The 16,393-nt window shown below is 43.3% G+C and overlaps 1 protein-coding gene across 1 annotated transcript in view; it reads left to right on the top strand.

Moving 5' to 3' along the window:
- The window catches only part of LOC119391907 (protein GPR107), a 72,238-nt gene that overhangs the window by 18,584 nt on the left and 37,261 nt on the right, over positions 1 to 16,393 (top strand). The window contains exons 3-6 of the mRNA XM_037659560.2: positions 5,116 to 5,166; positions 6,992 to 7,077; positions 13,564 to 13,721; positions 14,972 to 15,174. Coding sequence (XP_037515488.1) covers positions 5,116 to 5,166; positions 6,992 to 7,077; positions 13,564 to 13,721; positions 14,972 to 15,174 — 498 coding nt within the window. The remainder of the gene's footprint in view (positions 1 to 5,115; positions 5,167 to 6,991; positions 7,078 to 13,563; positions 13,722 to 14,971; positions 15,175 to 16,393) is intronic.

The raw sequence follows: 16,393 nt of genomic DNA, 5'->3' as shown, positions 1-16,393 counted from the left end.
TCAGTGCAAATTTCACTGCGCAAGTTGGCTTCAAGGCACTGCTTCACAATAATGCAAAGAAGGAGGCTTCACGGCAGTGCGCGAGGATTTTAGTTTTCTAGTTTTTGCATTTCCGTGGTTTGTAGTATGGTATCGTTTAAAACAGCACTGTTACCAATAAATATAGCACGAAAAATTCACACACAGACGAGGACAAGCACTCGGCAATGTGTGTGTTAGTTTTTCGCACTATATTTATTGGTAGCAATGGTAGATCAACTAGCCCAACAAACTGTCCTCCTGAAGTATATTTTAAACTGCAACTCCACAGCTTCATACGCAGCTGTGCGTACTAAGCATGTGCGAATATTCAAACGAATATTGCAGTATATTCAAATACACTTCAACATGAATTTAAATTATTTGAAATTTCGTGAAGTATTCGAAATGAACAAATGGGAATATATTAAACTGCATGTAACCCCCCCCCCCTGTAAAGGTGGTTTCACTGGAGCGTAGGAGTGCTATGCCGTGAAAACACCTATCCAGGAAAAATCCGCACTGCCGTGAAGCCCCATTTTGAAGTTAAATTAACATATTACCCTCAAATCAATTAAACATTTTCTAAGTTTAAAATCTTGTTATGCAGGCTTATATGCTCTAAGTATAGTAAATTTTAAAACGTAACGTATTTTACCGTACAAGAATGGACTGTTGGGCGAGTTGATATTCCATTATCAAGAAAACTGCGCGGAAAACGGGGACGGAGGGAGACAACAGCACAAGCGCATATTAACAACTGAAACTTTTATTGAAAACACGAAGAATATGAACGAAGAAAAAAAACACAAGAACCACATGCGCATGCTCAAAAACCAGAAAACTCCTACATTTGCGCATCAAGATAAGCAATTTTTGCTTGGTGGAATACCAGTGAGGGCTTGGCCACACAACTATCTCTGGCTTTTAAAATAAAATAAACTTCAAAAAGCTCACAAGGCGTACGTTCTTTGTGCTGCACAATGACTCTGGTTTCTCGGAAGTCTGGGCTGCAATTACACTCACGACAGTGCAATGACAAGTTAGTTGATGGTTGTCCTTTCATAGATTATCGGTGATCGTTCAACCTTTCATTGAGACAGCAGCCGATCTGACCGATATAGTGTCTGCCACAAGAAAGAGAAACGGTATACCACTCCCTTACCACAGTCTGATAGGGCGTTTCTGCGTTTGACTTTACACTCAAACCACTTCTGTGCAGTGCCCTCCATCTTTCTTTCAACAGCCCCACATATTCTGCTTAACTTAATCCTTGCGGAAAATACGACGTGAATACCATACTTCGCTCCCACCTTCTTCAGGTGGTGTGACACACCATGCAGGTAAGGAATGCTGACAAGCGCCTTCTTATCGGGATCTCTCGCAGCATGAGCCGAACCTTTCAACTCGGATTTCAAGCTACACAGAATTTTTTCGCATAGGCGAGCCAGAATGGCTGCAGGAAAGCGTGCCTTCCAAAGTCACCCAAGCTGCTTAGTGAAGCTTTCTGCAATTAGGTGTGGGCACAAAGAACATACGACTCGTGAGCTTGTTGAAGCTTATTTTATTTTAAAAGCCGGAGGTAGTTGTGTCGCCAAGCCTTCATTGGCATTGCACCAATCAGAGATTGCTTATCTTGATGCGCAAATGTAGGAGTTTTCTGGTTTTTGAGCATGTGCGTGTCGTTCTTGGGTTTTTTTTTCTTCCTTCATATTCTTCATATTTTCAATAAAAGTTTCAGTTGTTAGTATGTGCTTGTGCTGTTCTTGTCTCTCTTCGTCCATGTTTTTCGTGCAGTTTTCTTGATAATGGTATTTTACCGGTTATCATTTGCATCCACTTCACTCCGTTCCTTCCACTTCACCTCGAATCAAAAAGAATGACATTCACACATGCCTCGTTGCAATTAAAAAAAAAAAAAGATATTGTGCAGGTTAGTTGGGTCATGACAAATTCGCTCTCTTTTTTTTAATAATTTGTGATATATACTGTTTGAATTATTGAATTCGGAATTTTTCGACCAAATCACTATTCGCTTCAAATTATCTTCGAACCTAAAATTTACTGTTCGCATATCCCTAGTACGTACTCATCCGTAGGAAGCCGCTGGTCCGCCTAAGCCCTTATGTAAGCCTCGTTCATCAGTATCACATTCAGCGTGTTTCTTGGAATGGTGTACGCAGGGGTGACGTCAGACTTTTGTCCACGTTCGACCGAGTCGATTATTACCACATTTGCGGAGAACAGCAGGCTTTTCCATTTCACGGCAGTCATCAAGTTATCATAGGGAACGTAGAATCACAGAGAAGTGAACGGCGACCGCACATGACGGGCCAACAGGCGTGACGACGAAGAAACGTTGTAGAAAGCATGTGATTGCAAGTGGTAGTTTGTACTCACTTGGTGCGGTGCCTTTCTAATCACACCGCTCATTCTTCCAAACGCATGCGGGAAAGCCCACTTTCACGAGGAAAAGCCATCTTTTTGTGTGGGAAAGCCATTTTTTCTGGCGTTTTGCGCTGCCCAACGTTCAATTATATTAAGTGTTCCAGCTATTAAGTGGCCGTAGGTTTTTCAATGCATTGATGTTAAAGGCCAACTCCGGCGATTTTTCGAGGTCGATAGATCTCAATGAAATTCGCTGGGTACGTTCCTTTGCACGTTTCCGTCATTTATGCCGAATTACAGGCTTGAGGCATGCGCAGATTGTTTGCAAATGAATTTTAAAGATTGTCTGCAAACGCCCTCCTGGCTTCCCACAATTATTGGCAACATTGCGTCTGTGACGTCAGTATTGGGAAGGCGGCGGAAGTGACGCAGCCGATGGCACCGCTAACTTCGGCGCTTCGGCCGCTACAGCGAGCGTCTGCTGTGCACAAGGCGACAGACAGCATTCGTTTGGCCGGCGCTTCGCTGGTCGTCCCGGCTGTCACAGTTTTCATACTCCGCGCCGGCGTGACCGGCATGCCTTGCACGACTTCCGGTTCGTTCGTAACAACGTCTACGTCATACGTAGACAGTACACTCGGTTGGGTTTCGGTTTCGGTGTTGCGCTTTTTTGCTTATTTAAAATTATTCTCCAATTTGCCGAGTATTTCTGCTACCGGGCCCGTAACAGGAGCGTCTCAGGAACATAAAAGCACCATTACTTTGACATGGCCAAAAATCGCCAGAGTTGGCCTTTAAAGCATTGTTTTGTTCGAAATAGTTTGATATTAAGGATAATAATTAATTCGATATAGTCTGTTTTGACTGTAGTCTGTGGTCAGGCAGCACTAGGTGTATGCATGCCACTGGTTTACTCCAGGTTCACACAAGTTCGTACCGGGAGCACTGGTGTTGGGTTAGCCCATGGAGGTAGGAAGGTAGGAAGAACTGAGTAGGGGGCCTGCTCAGTCATAGGCTATGGCCCAGCCCATGTGCTCTTTCACTCCCCTTTTCCCTCCCCCCAACGACACTGAGCCATGCTCCCTTATGGGTTGCAGAAATATGTCTTTCCTATCCTTAAACTACTACACAGCCCGTGCGCTGGCAGAAAAGTGTGGAGGAAATGATGTCTTTGCGGCCATATTGACTGGGCACAGTAACGGCATTGTTATGGTTACACAGTGCACTGTATTGTGTGGCGTGGGCTTGAGCAGTTCCATAGGTCTCAAACCATGGCCGACTGAAGGTGTTTGGCAGTATCCATTCTTTGTGCCATATTGTTAGCTACGCGCTGTTCTCCTGCCATTTGTAGCCAGCGGGTCTGAACTAAAGTACGTGGAACGAGCATGCATTGACGTACCGTGTTGCAAATAAAGGATTTGTAGTGCTCAGCAAAATCATCCTGTGATTCCATCACAAAATAAAACCACTGCTGTTACAGAATCTGCTGATCACCGAGGGAGTGGCAGGAAAAGATGTAGAGAAGGGTGAAAGTGGGAACATTCTGCTTGGTGACGTGAACTCTAAGCTGTCAGGTGTGCTAGACCGAATCAAAGAAATTTATTTGATTCTTCAGCCAATGAAGAAAAGAAGTTTCGTTTTGTTAGTAATATCAGTTTAGGCTACTTCGAAGACTTGAGTTGCACCAGCAGTGCCACTACTGGTTTTCCCTATGTATTTCATGCCTCTTAGGTATGAAATGGGTGGGTCGTACTTAGACTGGAACTGGCTCAATACATAGATTTTTACTGCTATTGTGTTGTGCTTTCATCCTAATTGTTACTAGAACTTGTACCACTGTTACAGTTCTGTACTTTTCCAGATTGATAAGAGTTCTTTTAGTTGCTTGGTAAGAAGAGCATAGAATCTTCCACAGAAATTTCACCTTGGCACATAACATAAACTTTTCTCTCTCAGCATTTGTACTTGTTGAAAGCAAAAGTTTCATAATGTAAATGTTCTTAGGGTAGGAACTGCTGCAAAAATACAAATTTGTTGCTCCAAAGCTACTCCAAAACAGTCATTTTACAGCTCTCAGCCCTGCTCCAAAACGTTGGAGCCTGCTTCCACCCTTGAATACTCCATGGCAAGTGATTGCTGCTTTCAACAAGTGTTGAAGATTGGGCGAGTTGGTTTGTCGTACTTGAACTGGTGCAGTGTATCGCGGGAAAAGGAAGAAACGGCCGAGCCAGCCAGACGAAAGGACAAAGTGCTCATCTTTAAAAGTAAAAGGGGGGGAGGGGGCTCTGTTTAATGTCTGGCCGGCTTGGCCGTTTCTTCTTTTTCCCGTGATGTGCTGTACCAGTTCAAGTACGACAAGCCAAGTCGCCCAATCTTCAACACTTGTTCACTTTATTTCTTGTACATCGGGCTCCCTCTTCTACCTTCTTCTGCAAATACGTCTTTTTAAAAAAATTAGTGCTCTGTTCTTTTGTCTGGCTGGCTCAGCCATTTCTCCTTTTTCCCGTGATGCGCTGTACCAGTTCAAGATTGCTGCTTTGTTTTTTTCTCTACATGTTCTATGCAGTTCTCGTTCCCTATTGTGTATACCCGCTCACTCATTCATGTATAGTATATTCAGTCAGTTTCTGTGCATGTACAGTTTATTTTTTGCAATACATCAACAGATCAACAGTGCACAGTAACAGTGTCTTGTCTGGGGTTTTTCAGGTGGGCTTCAGCTTGACAAGGACGCCTACTGACAGTGTCAACCCATATCCTGTGAGTGTGGCGGCTTAACAGAATGTTTTGATTCGTCGGCCCATCGTTTAATATTATGTGAAGTTCACTTTATATCCAGTTAAACCTATAAGTAGATACTGAAGCCGATAAAATTGGCCATTTATTTTTTTATATTGAAATGTGACCTTTTCTGCAAAGTATATTCCGTATGTATTTCCTTGTGGCTTTGTGCTACAAACTGGTGGTTGCCAATCATCTCTTTCGTAACCCTTCCACCACCTTGCAGGATTTCGCAGAACTCGTCTGCAAAGTATATTGTCCCCGAAGAACTGCTTTCTACATGGGAGGTGCTGCAGAAGTGTTCGCATAGTAGGGCAGCAAAAATAAACTAATTTTAATAATGTTAAAAAAATCGAATTTGATCAAACTCAGATTCAGTGACCCAAACTTAATGCTGCGCCAGTGAATTCATCTTAACAGCGGCCATACATCACGGGTGATGCTGAAACAAATGAAAGTCCATTTCACTGTGGTAATTGGTGGGAGCCCATATTGCTTACTCTCGGTTATTCCTCGGTTATTGGAAAAGAGTGACACGACATCAAATGCTGGTGTTCACCAAACTGAGCCACCTGCTCACTGCCCACTGTAATGAATGTGAGCCCCATCGCATGCCACAATGAACCCCATCGCATGCCACAAAAAAGAGAGAGCTTCAGCCTAAATTGCACAATAACAAGGCAGGAACCTGAATTATGGCAACTCTGCTCATGCTGCCACGTTTTCTGTTTTGCAACACCATGCACCTTAAGAATCGAGCAAGACCCACTATGGTGTCGCGAATTCCGATCGCCATTATGCATTGGTTGAACAGAAACCTGGTGACTTTAGGTCAACTTTATCTCAGAAAAGTCACTAATTTTATAGAGGTGGTGTAGTGGTGTGGTGAGTGCGTGCGAGCAGCTCCAACATTAATGGTCATCTGCTTGAAATTTCTCACGGCAGTGCAGTGGAAAATACTTTTATTTGCAGTAAAAGCATCTGTTAGTTCCGATTGCCCTTGCTGGGAATGTATCCTATTCTTTATAGAGAGTCCAGAATATCTTCTTTCAATTTTGGGATCCTGGAGTGGAGAGTGAGCAATGCAGTATACCGAAACAAGCCGTGACGTCTTTTTTTTCTCACTGATCAAGATCACTTGCAAAATACTAACCTTGTCGGCGACATCGGTTTCCTGCATGCTTGCGATCACTTGCAAGTGACAGCATGTTGTGTTTAGTGTTACTGCCTTTACGGCTACTTGTGCTTGTCACATGACGTGGCGACAACAGAAGACACTAAATCGGTTCTGGCATAAGTCATGGGCAGAACGGTATACAGAACTACACCAATTGTGGAGTGCACAATACAATGTGCTAGGGTGCTTGCATGCGTAGAATAGACATGAAACCATGAGCATGTTTTTCTGTGGACATGAAGTTATGATAGGATAAAAAACAAGAACACAAAATGGACAAGGACCTTGCACACAAGGTCCTTGTCCGATTTGTGTTCTTGTGTCATTTGTCTCTCTGTGCATCTAACCAGCACATCGTTACCCTTCAGTATGCCATACCAACTAGCCCCAGTGGAAGCACTTTTGAATGAGATTAAGAAGTTTGGAGGGATAGTGTGGTCACAGCAAGCAAAAGGCCAGGTTAATTGGAGAAATAAAAGCCCTGCAGTGGGTGTAGTTAGGCTGTTGCTGGTGATGATGGTTATGATAATGGTGATGATGATGATAAGTGACTCATCGTGCGGATCGCCGTAGCGGTCTGAATTCTTGCACAGGTCCATATAATCATGTCTTCCTATGCACTTACAGGATGGCCGTATTGAAGGCTGCCCGCTGGATGAAGTCAAGGAGGACATGTACGTGCTCACGCTTGCCTTGGATGCGTCTGGAAACAGGTGAGCTTGCCTGGAGTGGCTCTTGGAAGACAAACTGAGCTGGTGTATTGCTGGTTCATTGTTTTTCAAAGGTACTGCATGAAGAGACAAGCGTGAAAGGTAAGATCATGGTGGGCACAGCATGTCCACTTGGAGGGTCATCTTGGCATGCAGTGGTAGTTCAACTGTGCCATTTGCGCCATTTTTCTACAATCCCATCTCCCTATGCCTTGCTGCGCCCATTCGAAGACAGCTTGTGCTAACTGTGCCAAAGTTCGCTATTCCAGCTGATAAGGCTGTGGAGTGTTTCTGGCCCAAAATATTCTTGGTCTGGCACCAAACACACCAAGAGCTTTTCCATATGCCGTCACCCTCCTCCTCACCCCAGAAGAAAAATGAAATGGGTGACACTTCTTCCACATAACCACTTGGTCATCCTTTGTAATCTTTGGGAGTCATACTCTATGACAGCATATTAAGGTGCGCTCCATGCAAAAAAAAATATTGTTCTTTTTTCTCTGTGCCTCTCTTCATGGTTGGATCGGTCACTGACCCTGTGCCCCTCGTTACATCTCCCTCCATGGCCAGCATCGAATTGCGATCTCAGTCTATCTTAAATATGATTCACAGCTTCACCTATTGCAGTGAAGCATTCTCATAGCTTCTGCTCGGAGTCTGATACATGGTCGGCATTCAATGCTAGCACTTACAGTTGCTCCTGTGCTAGAAGTACGCGTTTTGTGATTGTGTGTGCACTTTGTAGTTCATTATCATTAAGTACTATGGAGCAGCAGCCATAGTGAGTTGGGGAGATGATATGATGCCCTGTCTGCGCAGGCAGTTGTAAACAGAATGTCCTCGATTCTATCAAGCTTTTCTCTATTTTTCCCTTTTTTAATTATTACACTGCTGGTTTTCTGCTTAGGATGATTTTTTTCGGTTGAAATGACTGTTATGACACCTGTCATTGTCAGAAACCATATGTGCCATGCTCGCCTTGTCACTGATGCTTGACCGCAACACACATCTTGTGCAGTGCAGTGAAGCCAGCATGTGACATGTTTTTTTCGTTTTAAGGCCCTGATTGATAGCTGCTCTCCGACTGTTGGCCTTGTCTCCTTGTTCACATTGCAGCTGCATTTCCTGTCGGCAACCTAATTAGAATATTCACCAAAAAGTTAGACGTTTACTGCTCCAAGTGATCCATCCTGAATTCCATTTCGTCTGTTTCAAACCTACTCCAAAACACTGTTTTTCAGCTCCAGACCTGCTTCACTGTTCTTTCTGCTCCAAAAATTGCTCCAAATCCTAAACTGGCTGGACCACCACTGTGCAGGTGGGACACTAGGGTCCAGTTTTGTCGTACGATGAGCCACCCCCCCCCCTGTCCTCCTCCTTTCCATTTCAGCAAAATGGTATACCGCCTAGCGCACACATAAAACTGCCCTTTGACAGCTTTCTAAAGCTACCATTGATGGTCCATTGCTATTCCCATAAGGAATCAGTCAGATAATTACGTAATCAACAGTGGAAGTTGGCACACATGGAAAACAAGTTATTCGATAAAAAAAATGGCAGAGCACGAAAGAAGCAACTCTCTTCATTTTGGCCTCCTTCTCTCGTGCATTTCTCTCTCCTTGTGAGATCATGTAGACTTAGTAATGCTACTTAATTGTTTTTGGTTGAACGTACTCATCAGAGCATTCTGTCTTTCCGTCATCCAGACTGCTCTCCTTAGGTTTTGTTTAATAAGCATGTCATATGCATCTAAATACAATGATTTGGCATATTAATACTCAATTTGGCCTTCTTCCTGCAGCTTTAGAACGTAGATATACCAGTCATTCAGACTTGTAACATTGTGATTATGTTCCCTGCTATGGCCAAGTCTACTGCAGCCATCATTGGCTGTGATATAGAGGAAACAAAGAATATATTAGCACAAGTGACCATTGATTAGAGTGGTTAGATTGCAGTAGGCAGTACTTCAGCTTACATCAAGCTGATAGCAAGGTTATTCCTTACTATCTCACACTTGAAAGTAGTTCAGTAGATGTCATTGTATGGCTTGGTTTTACATTCAGCATTTAGCCAGCATGGGAACACAAGGTGTGGTACAAGTTCTTGGTTGCTCATTTGCTCTTGAACGTAACATCGCCTGCACCGCAAACATCGCAAGAGTCCAGCATTTACACGACCTTCATATTCCTGCACAGAAGTGCCACTTATCACAATTTCAGCATGCTGGTCGGTGGTTCTTGTGTCATCTGTTGGTTTTCCCATCGCCACTGTGTTTTACTGCAGTCAAACCTGCATATATCCAACTCATAAAAATTTAGAAATTAGTTCGATATATCATACAATTCAATATGAAACTTCTAAAGAGTTTACTGTATTTTCTGTGAATTTCAGTGCACTAGTTTGTTTCATGGCAATGCGCGAAGATTTTTTTCAAGCGAAGCTTGGTATGAGTTCCAGATTTCGGTGGCAGCGTTGCTGTGCACAAAAACTGGCGCCGGCGCCAAAACAGATAGATAAATGCGACTCTCAAAGGTTCGCTGGCCACATGCATATTTGTATGTGCCATTTTCCAATAACTGATGCTCTCTCAATCGTAGGCTTGTTAGTGATGAGCCGTTTCTGATATGGCAATCTGATCTTTTATCAAGGTCACTTGTCATTTCACGTTGCCACATTTCATTGTTGCCTGGATATGAACACATGACCACCTCACATTCCAGCGCTGGTGCTGGAACATGAGTCATTAGGCACGATGCCAACTGCATAGGTGCACCCTCACGCCACACCTGCAACCAATCAGAGCCATTTCGCTTCCACCAGGGAGGGAAAGGGCTCATGTAGACAGAAAGAAAGAATATAGTAGTAGGTCACACATGCACACGCTACGCTTCACTTGCCCCCATTTTTTTTATAGGGGAAGAGCTTCTGAATTTTATTTTTTTTTTTACTTTTTATTTTTCCACGGTTTGTAGTTAGGGATGCAGCTTATAGCAGGGGCAGGTTATACGTGAGAAAGTGTGGTATCCATGTCAGCAGTGCATCAACATCTTCATACGTACATGCCAGAAGCCTCTAGTCCGCCTTGGCCCTATGCCATATGTACTCGTGTATAAGCCGCACTTTTTTCCATGAAATCTTGCTCGGGTGTGGGTTATATATGAATCAGGCCTATAGCTACACATTAACACACTGAAGCACCACTGCAACTGTGTTCAATAATTCAGAAACTGGTGACAAATATGAATGTTTTATTTCACTATTCAATGTTTATTCACTGTCGGACGAGCTCAGCTTATCGGCATGCTCCCAGAGCTGATCGTGTTGTCCATCGCATTTGATAGCCCCGTGACCTTAAAGCTCTTTGCGATGGTCTCCACTGATGAACGCCACACGTCCATGATCCAAACCCACACTTGCTGAAGAGATGCTTGCTTCAGTCACCCTGTCAGAGTTGTTTCGTGGTTACCCGAGGCCATCCACTCGGTGTAGCACCACCAAAATGCCGTCTTGAATGGCCGGTTTACGCAAATGTCGAGCCGCTGCACACAATCTTGAAGGCCATAATTTTGGCACGTTCTATTTAGCTTTTTTTATTTCTCTTTTTTTCCCCTCAGATTATTTCATTCGAGGGGGGGGGGGGGTGCGGGCTGTACACGAGTATATGTGGTAATTTCGACCTTGTTCTTCAATCATACTCAGCTTTCTTTCTGGGATGCTGAACGCAGTGGCGATGGCAGACTTCTTTCTCCACTTTTGACTGTGTTGATTATTGCCAGCTTTGCAGAGAAAAGCAGGTTCTTTCGTTTCACGACAACAATTGCATTAACCCTTTCCCTACCGAAGATGAGCTCAGCCCATCCAAACTGCGCCAGAGTATTGGGTTTAGTGGTGTCTGTCGCTGGCAATCACACCGTCGGCGTGTCAAAGCATTCGCAGCTTGATTGATCATGGGTCTAACGAAGTCGCAGTCACGAACCAAGGATTATTCCACAGGCTAAAAGGCACTCACATGTGCAACCCGATTCAGCCATGACACAATGCACGGTGCCGACACAGCTTCTGTTGTGCAAGTCGGCATGATGGCCAAATGCGCTCTCCACAGAGGCTCATGGCGTCTAGGCCAATCCGCCTTTTCCACGACGCCCCTGCGCATGCGCCCTTCCCTCAGCGGTAGTCTCAAAACCTCTCTTCATCTCGGAGGCTTTGCTTCTGGCAATATCGGCTGTCTCGGCCCCTACCAAACCCCTACCAAAACGACAGAGGGCAGCACAGGAAAATGAAAGAGGCGGATTGGTGGCGATTCATCAGCTGACGTAGTCTGTTTCAGAAACGCTGCTGGTAGCTCGTTTGAAGTGCTGCATGGCATGTAATTAAGGCAATATTTAGTAATCAATCAAAAGGATCAGTACAATTGACTGAGAAGAAAAGTAGGCTGGCTTTTACCTTTGGGAAATGCATAAAAAGGGACTGTGTGAATTTTTAGCATTAAGGCATGGGCATTAACAAGAGTGTGTGAAGGGGGCACTGGCCGACGCCTATGTTTTCACAGCCGCTGTTGTATGTCGCGTCGTTTGTCTGCCACTTCTACTGATTTAAAGGACAACGTTTTTTTAACATTGAGACTGTAGATTTCTGGCAGGAGTCCTGCATGACTTTGATGACCGCATAGTTGTATTTCGAGTGTTAATTCGTGATATAAAATTTTATTGTTCCATTATTCTGTTTATTTGCTCGTGTAAAAAAAAATAGCTGAGGAGGTTATTCCAGCACATCAAATTGCATGACACCCTTATTTTTTGCATAATTGAGTAAAATAATGAGTGCTCTGGAAAGCACTTTCCCCGTGAGATTTGCAACGAATTGAGATATTTATATAGCTCTTCCTATGAGTTCGTAATAATTATTCAGGTGTCTGAATGTAAATGCAACTTGCTTCTTCAGTGTACTCCAGAATGTGAAATTAGCTGCTCCAGGGTGCTCCCAGATGCAAAATTACCTGCTCCAAAATGTTCCAATATGTAAATTTTCGCTGCTCCACATATTGCCCAAGTCACAAGTCCTCATTGGCGTCACTGCTTTCATTATTCCATGGTTTTATGTGGCAGATAGCACTGATCGTCTCCACACAACTTTCTCACTCGGCCTGCTTGCACAATCACTACATTTGTTTGCCTCATCTTTGCGTATCGGCAGACTCTCATAACTGCATGTGACCATCTACCTGGCCTGCATTTGCATTGCCCATACCGATATGGGAGGCTCCATGTCAAGGCCACCTTTCGGTTGACCTCACGGGGTTTTCACTTGCGCATGCGTAGAATGGTGGCAAAACGATGCGGTGGTAGCTTTTGGGTGTTGCTACAATATAATTTTAGATATTTTATAACCAAAAAATCTAGGCTTGTGCGAATAGTAAATTTAAGGTTCAAAGGGAATAGTGATTTGATCGAATAATTTTGAATCGAATTCGAATACTATATATCACATATTATAAAGAAAAATGAGTATACTTGTCATGACCTAACTGACCTGCACAGTATTTTTTAAAATTGAAGCAAGGCATGTGCAAATGTCATTCTTTTTGGTTCAAAAAGAAGAGGAAAGAACTTTGAATAGTAGGATTTGACTTTCGGTAGAATGCAAGTGATAACCTGTAAAATATGTTACGTTTTAAAATTTACTATACTTAGAGCCTATAAGCCGGTATAACGAGCTTTTAAACTTAAATGATGAATCGATGTGAGGGTAATTTGATCATTTAACCTCGAAGTTGGGCTTCGCAGCAGGTCGGATTTCCTCTGAAGAGGTGTATTCACAGTATAGCATCCCTCCACTGCAGTGAAACCACGTTTACATGGGGTTACATGCAGTTTATATATGTCTATTCGTTCATTTTGAACACTTCGAAATTAAGAATAATTTAAATTCGTTTCGAAGCGAATTTGAATACTGTAATATTAATTCGAATATTCGAACCGCCCAAATATTCGCACAAGCCTAGAAAAATCCTTTATTCGATATTACGAACTTGCCAATTTAATGAAATACTAGTTCACGTGAGGTCATCACTTAGTCAAATTGAGTGTCAAGTTTCAACTGTAGTTGGTTCTGCCATGATATTTTTTTCTGGAAAACGTAATCACAAGGGTGTATTGGCTATGCTCAAGTACAAAGCCAAAGCTATACAATAGCGACCAGCTGTTGTCAGTGGGATTGAATCTAATGTAATCCACTCATTGCTAGAGCTATTTCTGCTTCACAAGTTAAGCTGTCATTGTCCACTAGGCATTTTATTGAGAAATGATGTGTCAGGAATAATGTAGGCAGTGTGAAAATGAGCTCAAGTGTGTAGAAAAGGAGGTGTGGGCATCATTATCAGTCATTGTGGAGTTTAATTTTTCATTGCAAAGAATTGAGAGAGCTGTATAACCGTGGGCTCATTGGAATTGAGTAAATGTGGTATCTCCTCTTGACGGTTGTGCCCAGAGAACGCCTGGTGCTGCGCTGCAACCGCAACTTCAGCGACCTCCCTGTGAGCCATCAGGAGAACTGGCGGCCACAGCCGCGCACTGTGCGGCAGACGAGTGCCGTGCAGCAGCTGTTTCGTGCACGCCGAGATGCTGAGGCTGATGGGATGCAGACAGGTGGGGTGGACCAGGAACTCATGCTCCTGGTTTTATGTCCTGTGGTGCGGGGATGCTTTAAAAAACTGTGAGGTCTGTTTGTTGATGATATGACGTTGGTGATAGCATGCCAGGAGAGGTCTCAGGATAAGGTGTGACGCCTGGGTATTTATAAAATTTAACTTGTTCCAAAATAGAGTTGAAAGAAATGTCAGCACCATGCACAACTGCGGCAGCAATACCGGGATAAACATCCCTTGAATTGTAGGCTTTCGTTGCCAATGCCTGCTATTAAGAATATAAAGCTTATTTCATATTTATGTATTGATGGTTCATTCTATATTTTAGTTATGAAGATATGCTTTGTTTGCCTAAGTATGGGTCGGATTACAAGACCTTATTTTTGTATTTCTATCACTATCACTTGAAAGAGTCGCATGGCAGCTTTATATTTTTGCCATTTGTGGACCCACGCGTTGATTCGTACTACCCTGACGTGCTCTTGATTGTAGCACTTGTTTTGTGTTATAGTTTGGGTGCCTGGGATGCATAGGATGCTGCAGAAAGCAAAAAGCTATCAAAAAGAAAGACAAGAAATAGGCCATCAAACGTACCCTGATCATGAATATTGATCTCTGACTTCGAAACAGTAATATGTGCATTGTCATTGCAAACCCGATTACTGTATAGACTCTTGTAAAGGCTGCATCACCCAACATGGCAGCCAAAGATATGGAAACAACTTTCCAACTAATGTATTCCGAGTAATAACGCATTCCAACTGACAAATACCAAATAATTACTTAGAGTTCTTAATGTAATTCACCAAAACCTAAATTTTTTTTCTTGTCAGGAAGAAAATGCGCCGAGTGTTTTCAAAACAGTTTTCCTGGGAAATGCTGCAACGCTGTGGTACCACTTGCACACACCCTAGGACAGCCAGCAACTTTATATCTTAACGAAAAAACAGCTCGGGAAGACGAAGACGAGCAAGGAAATTACGAAAACAGGCACCGACTTGCAACTAACAGTTTCTTTCTAGTGAAACAGAGTAAGTAGAAACCACGAAGAAATGCCAACAGGAAAACCATCTCATGTTTTCATTAGAAATAAACTGTTTGTTGCAAGGCTGCGCTCGTATTTGTCATTTTCTTGCTCGTGTTAGTCATTGCTCACTGTTTTTTTGTTGAGATGGATCCACACCAACTTGCCGTGCTCTCAGTTTTGAGCCAGCAATTTTGACGGGTTTTCACTTTCATTTTTGTGTCCAGTGCCGGGAACACCGCCAACTTCTCCCAAAGCTGCCCATCCAACTGCAGCTCCCGTCGCAGCCGTGACGATCACCCCGTCTGAGTCAACAAAGAAAGCAACCACCACACTGCCCTCAAAGGAGACAACCGTGGGCCGCTGTGCCAGCGCGAATTTACCTGTACATAAGGACATGGTAGATGGCGTTGCTGTCTACAGCTTCCAAGTGAGTGGGTCTTCTCTTGGCGACCTCTCGTGGGGTGTTACTAAACTCTGCAAGGCTGAGCAATCCTATTTGAAAAGTCACAGCCAGAGTTGTATTTTGCAAGTTCCAACTGACAGCCAAGGAGCACCGCTATCTTGTGGTGTCTTAAAATGTGAGACGATGCAACTTGAGGAGACAGGTTTAGAGAGAGAACAGCCAGGATGGAAGGTGAAGAGCCTCTGAGTAGGAGTATTGGCGAAGGCATGAACAGGTGGGCAGCTGGCAAAGTAACAACTGTGATTTATTGACATAGATGTTGACATTGTACTTGGCTGGGAAGACGATTGTCTATAGTACAAGTTTCTATTAGCATGGCAAACTACAGAGGTTGGGCCGATGGAACCGAAACTGCGAAGCTTCGAGTGACGATTCATTCAGCAAGCAGTGTCCAGATGCTAGGCGTGAAACATCCATTTTAGTATAGGAGAGAACTGAGATAGTTGGTATATATTCATGCCAAGACACTGGGCGTGCAAATGCGGACTTCTCGACTTCTCTCACGTGTCCGCGTGGAGGTAGTCTGTTTTACAAAAAATTGTAGCACGATATATTGTAATATACTTCCATAAAAGTTCACGCAGGGAGCTTAATTTTTAAGTTAAATTTCATGATGGAATCGCCACTCTTTATCAGCAATTACACGCGCTATAGTGGATTGTGGGATTTTGCTGAGAAAGCATGGTGTCCCAGCATCCCGGTTCTGTTTCTTGACCACACCAACAGTTCATGTTTGAGCACTTGTCAAAATTAAAGACAAAACCTCCCATTACTGCTAATTTCATGGATCAGAAATGAGATTTCGGGCACAAAGGATCAGTTATTAAACCCTGTGTTTTATTAACCACCAATGAACCAGGATCCTAACTGTTCTCTCCATAAAGCTTAACAGCAAGCACTTCACCATGCGGCGAAGGCCCTGATGAACGACATCAAAATAGTTTTTCTAGATAGTAAACAGAATGCATAGAAGTTTACACTGCTTGTGTTTCCAGTACTGTAACTAAAGCATCAGGGAAAGTCATATTCATATACAAATATGAAGTGGATTTCGGGAAAAATGTTAGGTGGCCTGAGGCCATGAGATTAAAGAAACTTAGAGCTTTCCGTAGAAAAACGAAGCTCAGTAACCTAATCTCATATTTTGGGGGATTTGAATTAAACATGCACGTATTTGTGCATA

The sequence above is a fragment of the Rhipicephalus sanguineus genome, chromosome 1 (assembly GCF_013339695.2).
Source record: "Rhipicephalus sanguineus isolate Rsan-2018 chromosome 1, BIME_Rsan_1.4, whole genome shotgun sequence".
NCBI lineage: Eukaryota > Metazoa > Arthropoda > Arachnida > Ixodida > Ixodidae > Rhipicephalus > Rhipicephalus sanguineus.
The sequence above is the reverse complement of the archived record's forward strand: the minus strand, read 5'-3'. Positions and strand labels throughout refer to the sequence as shown.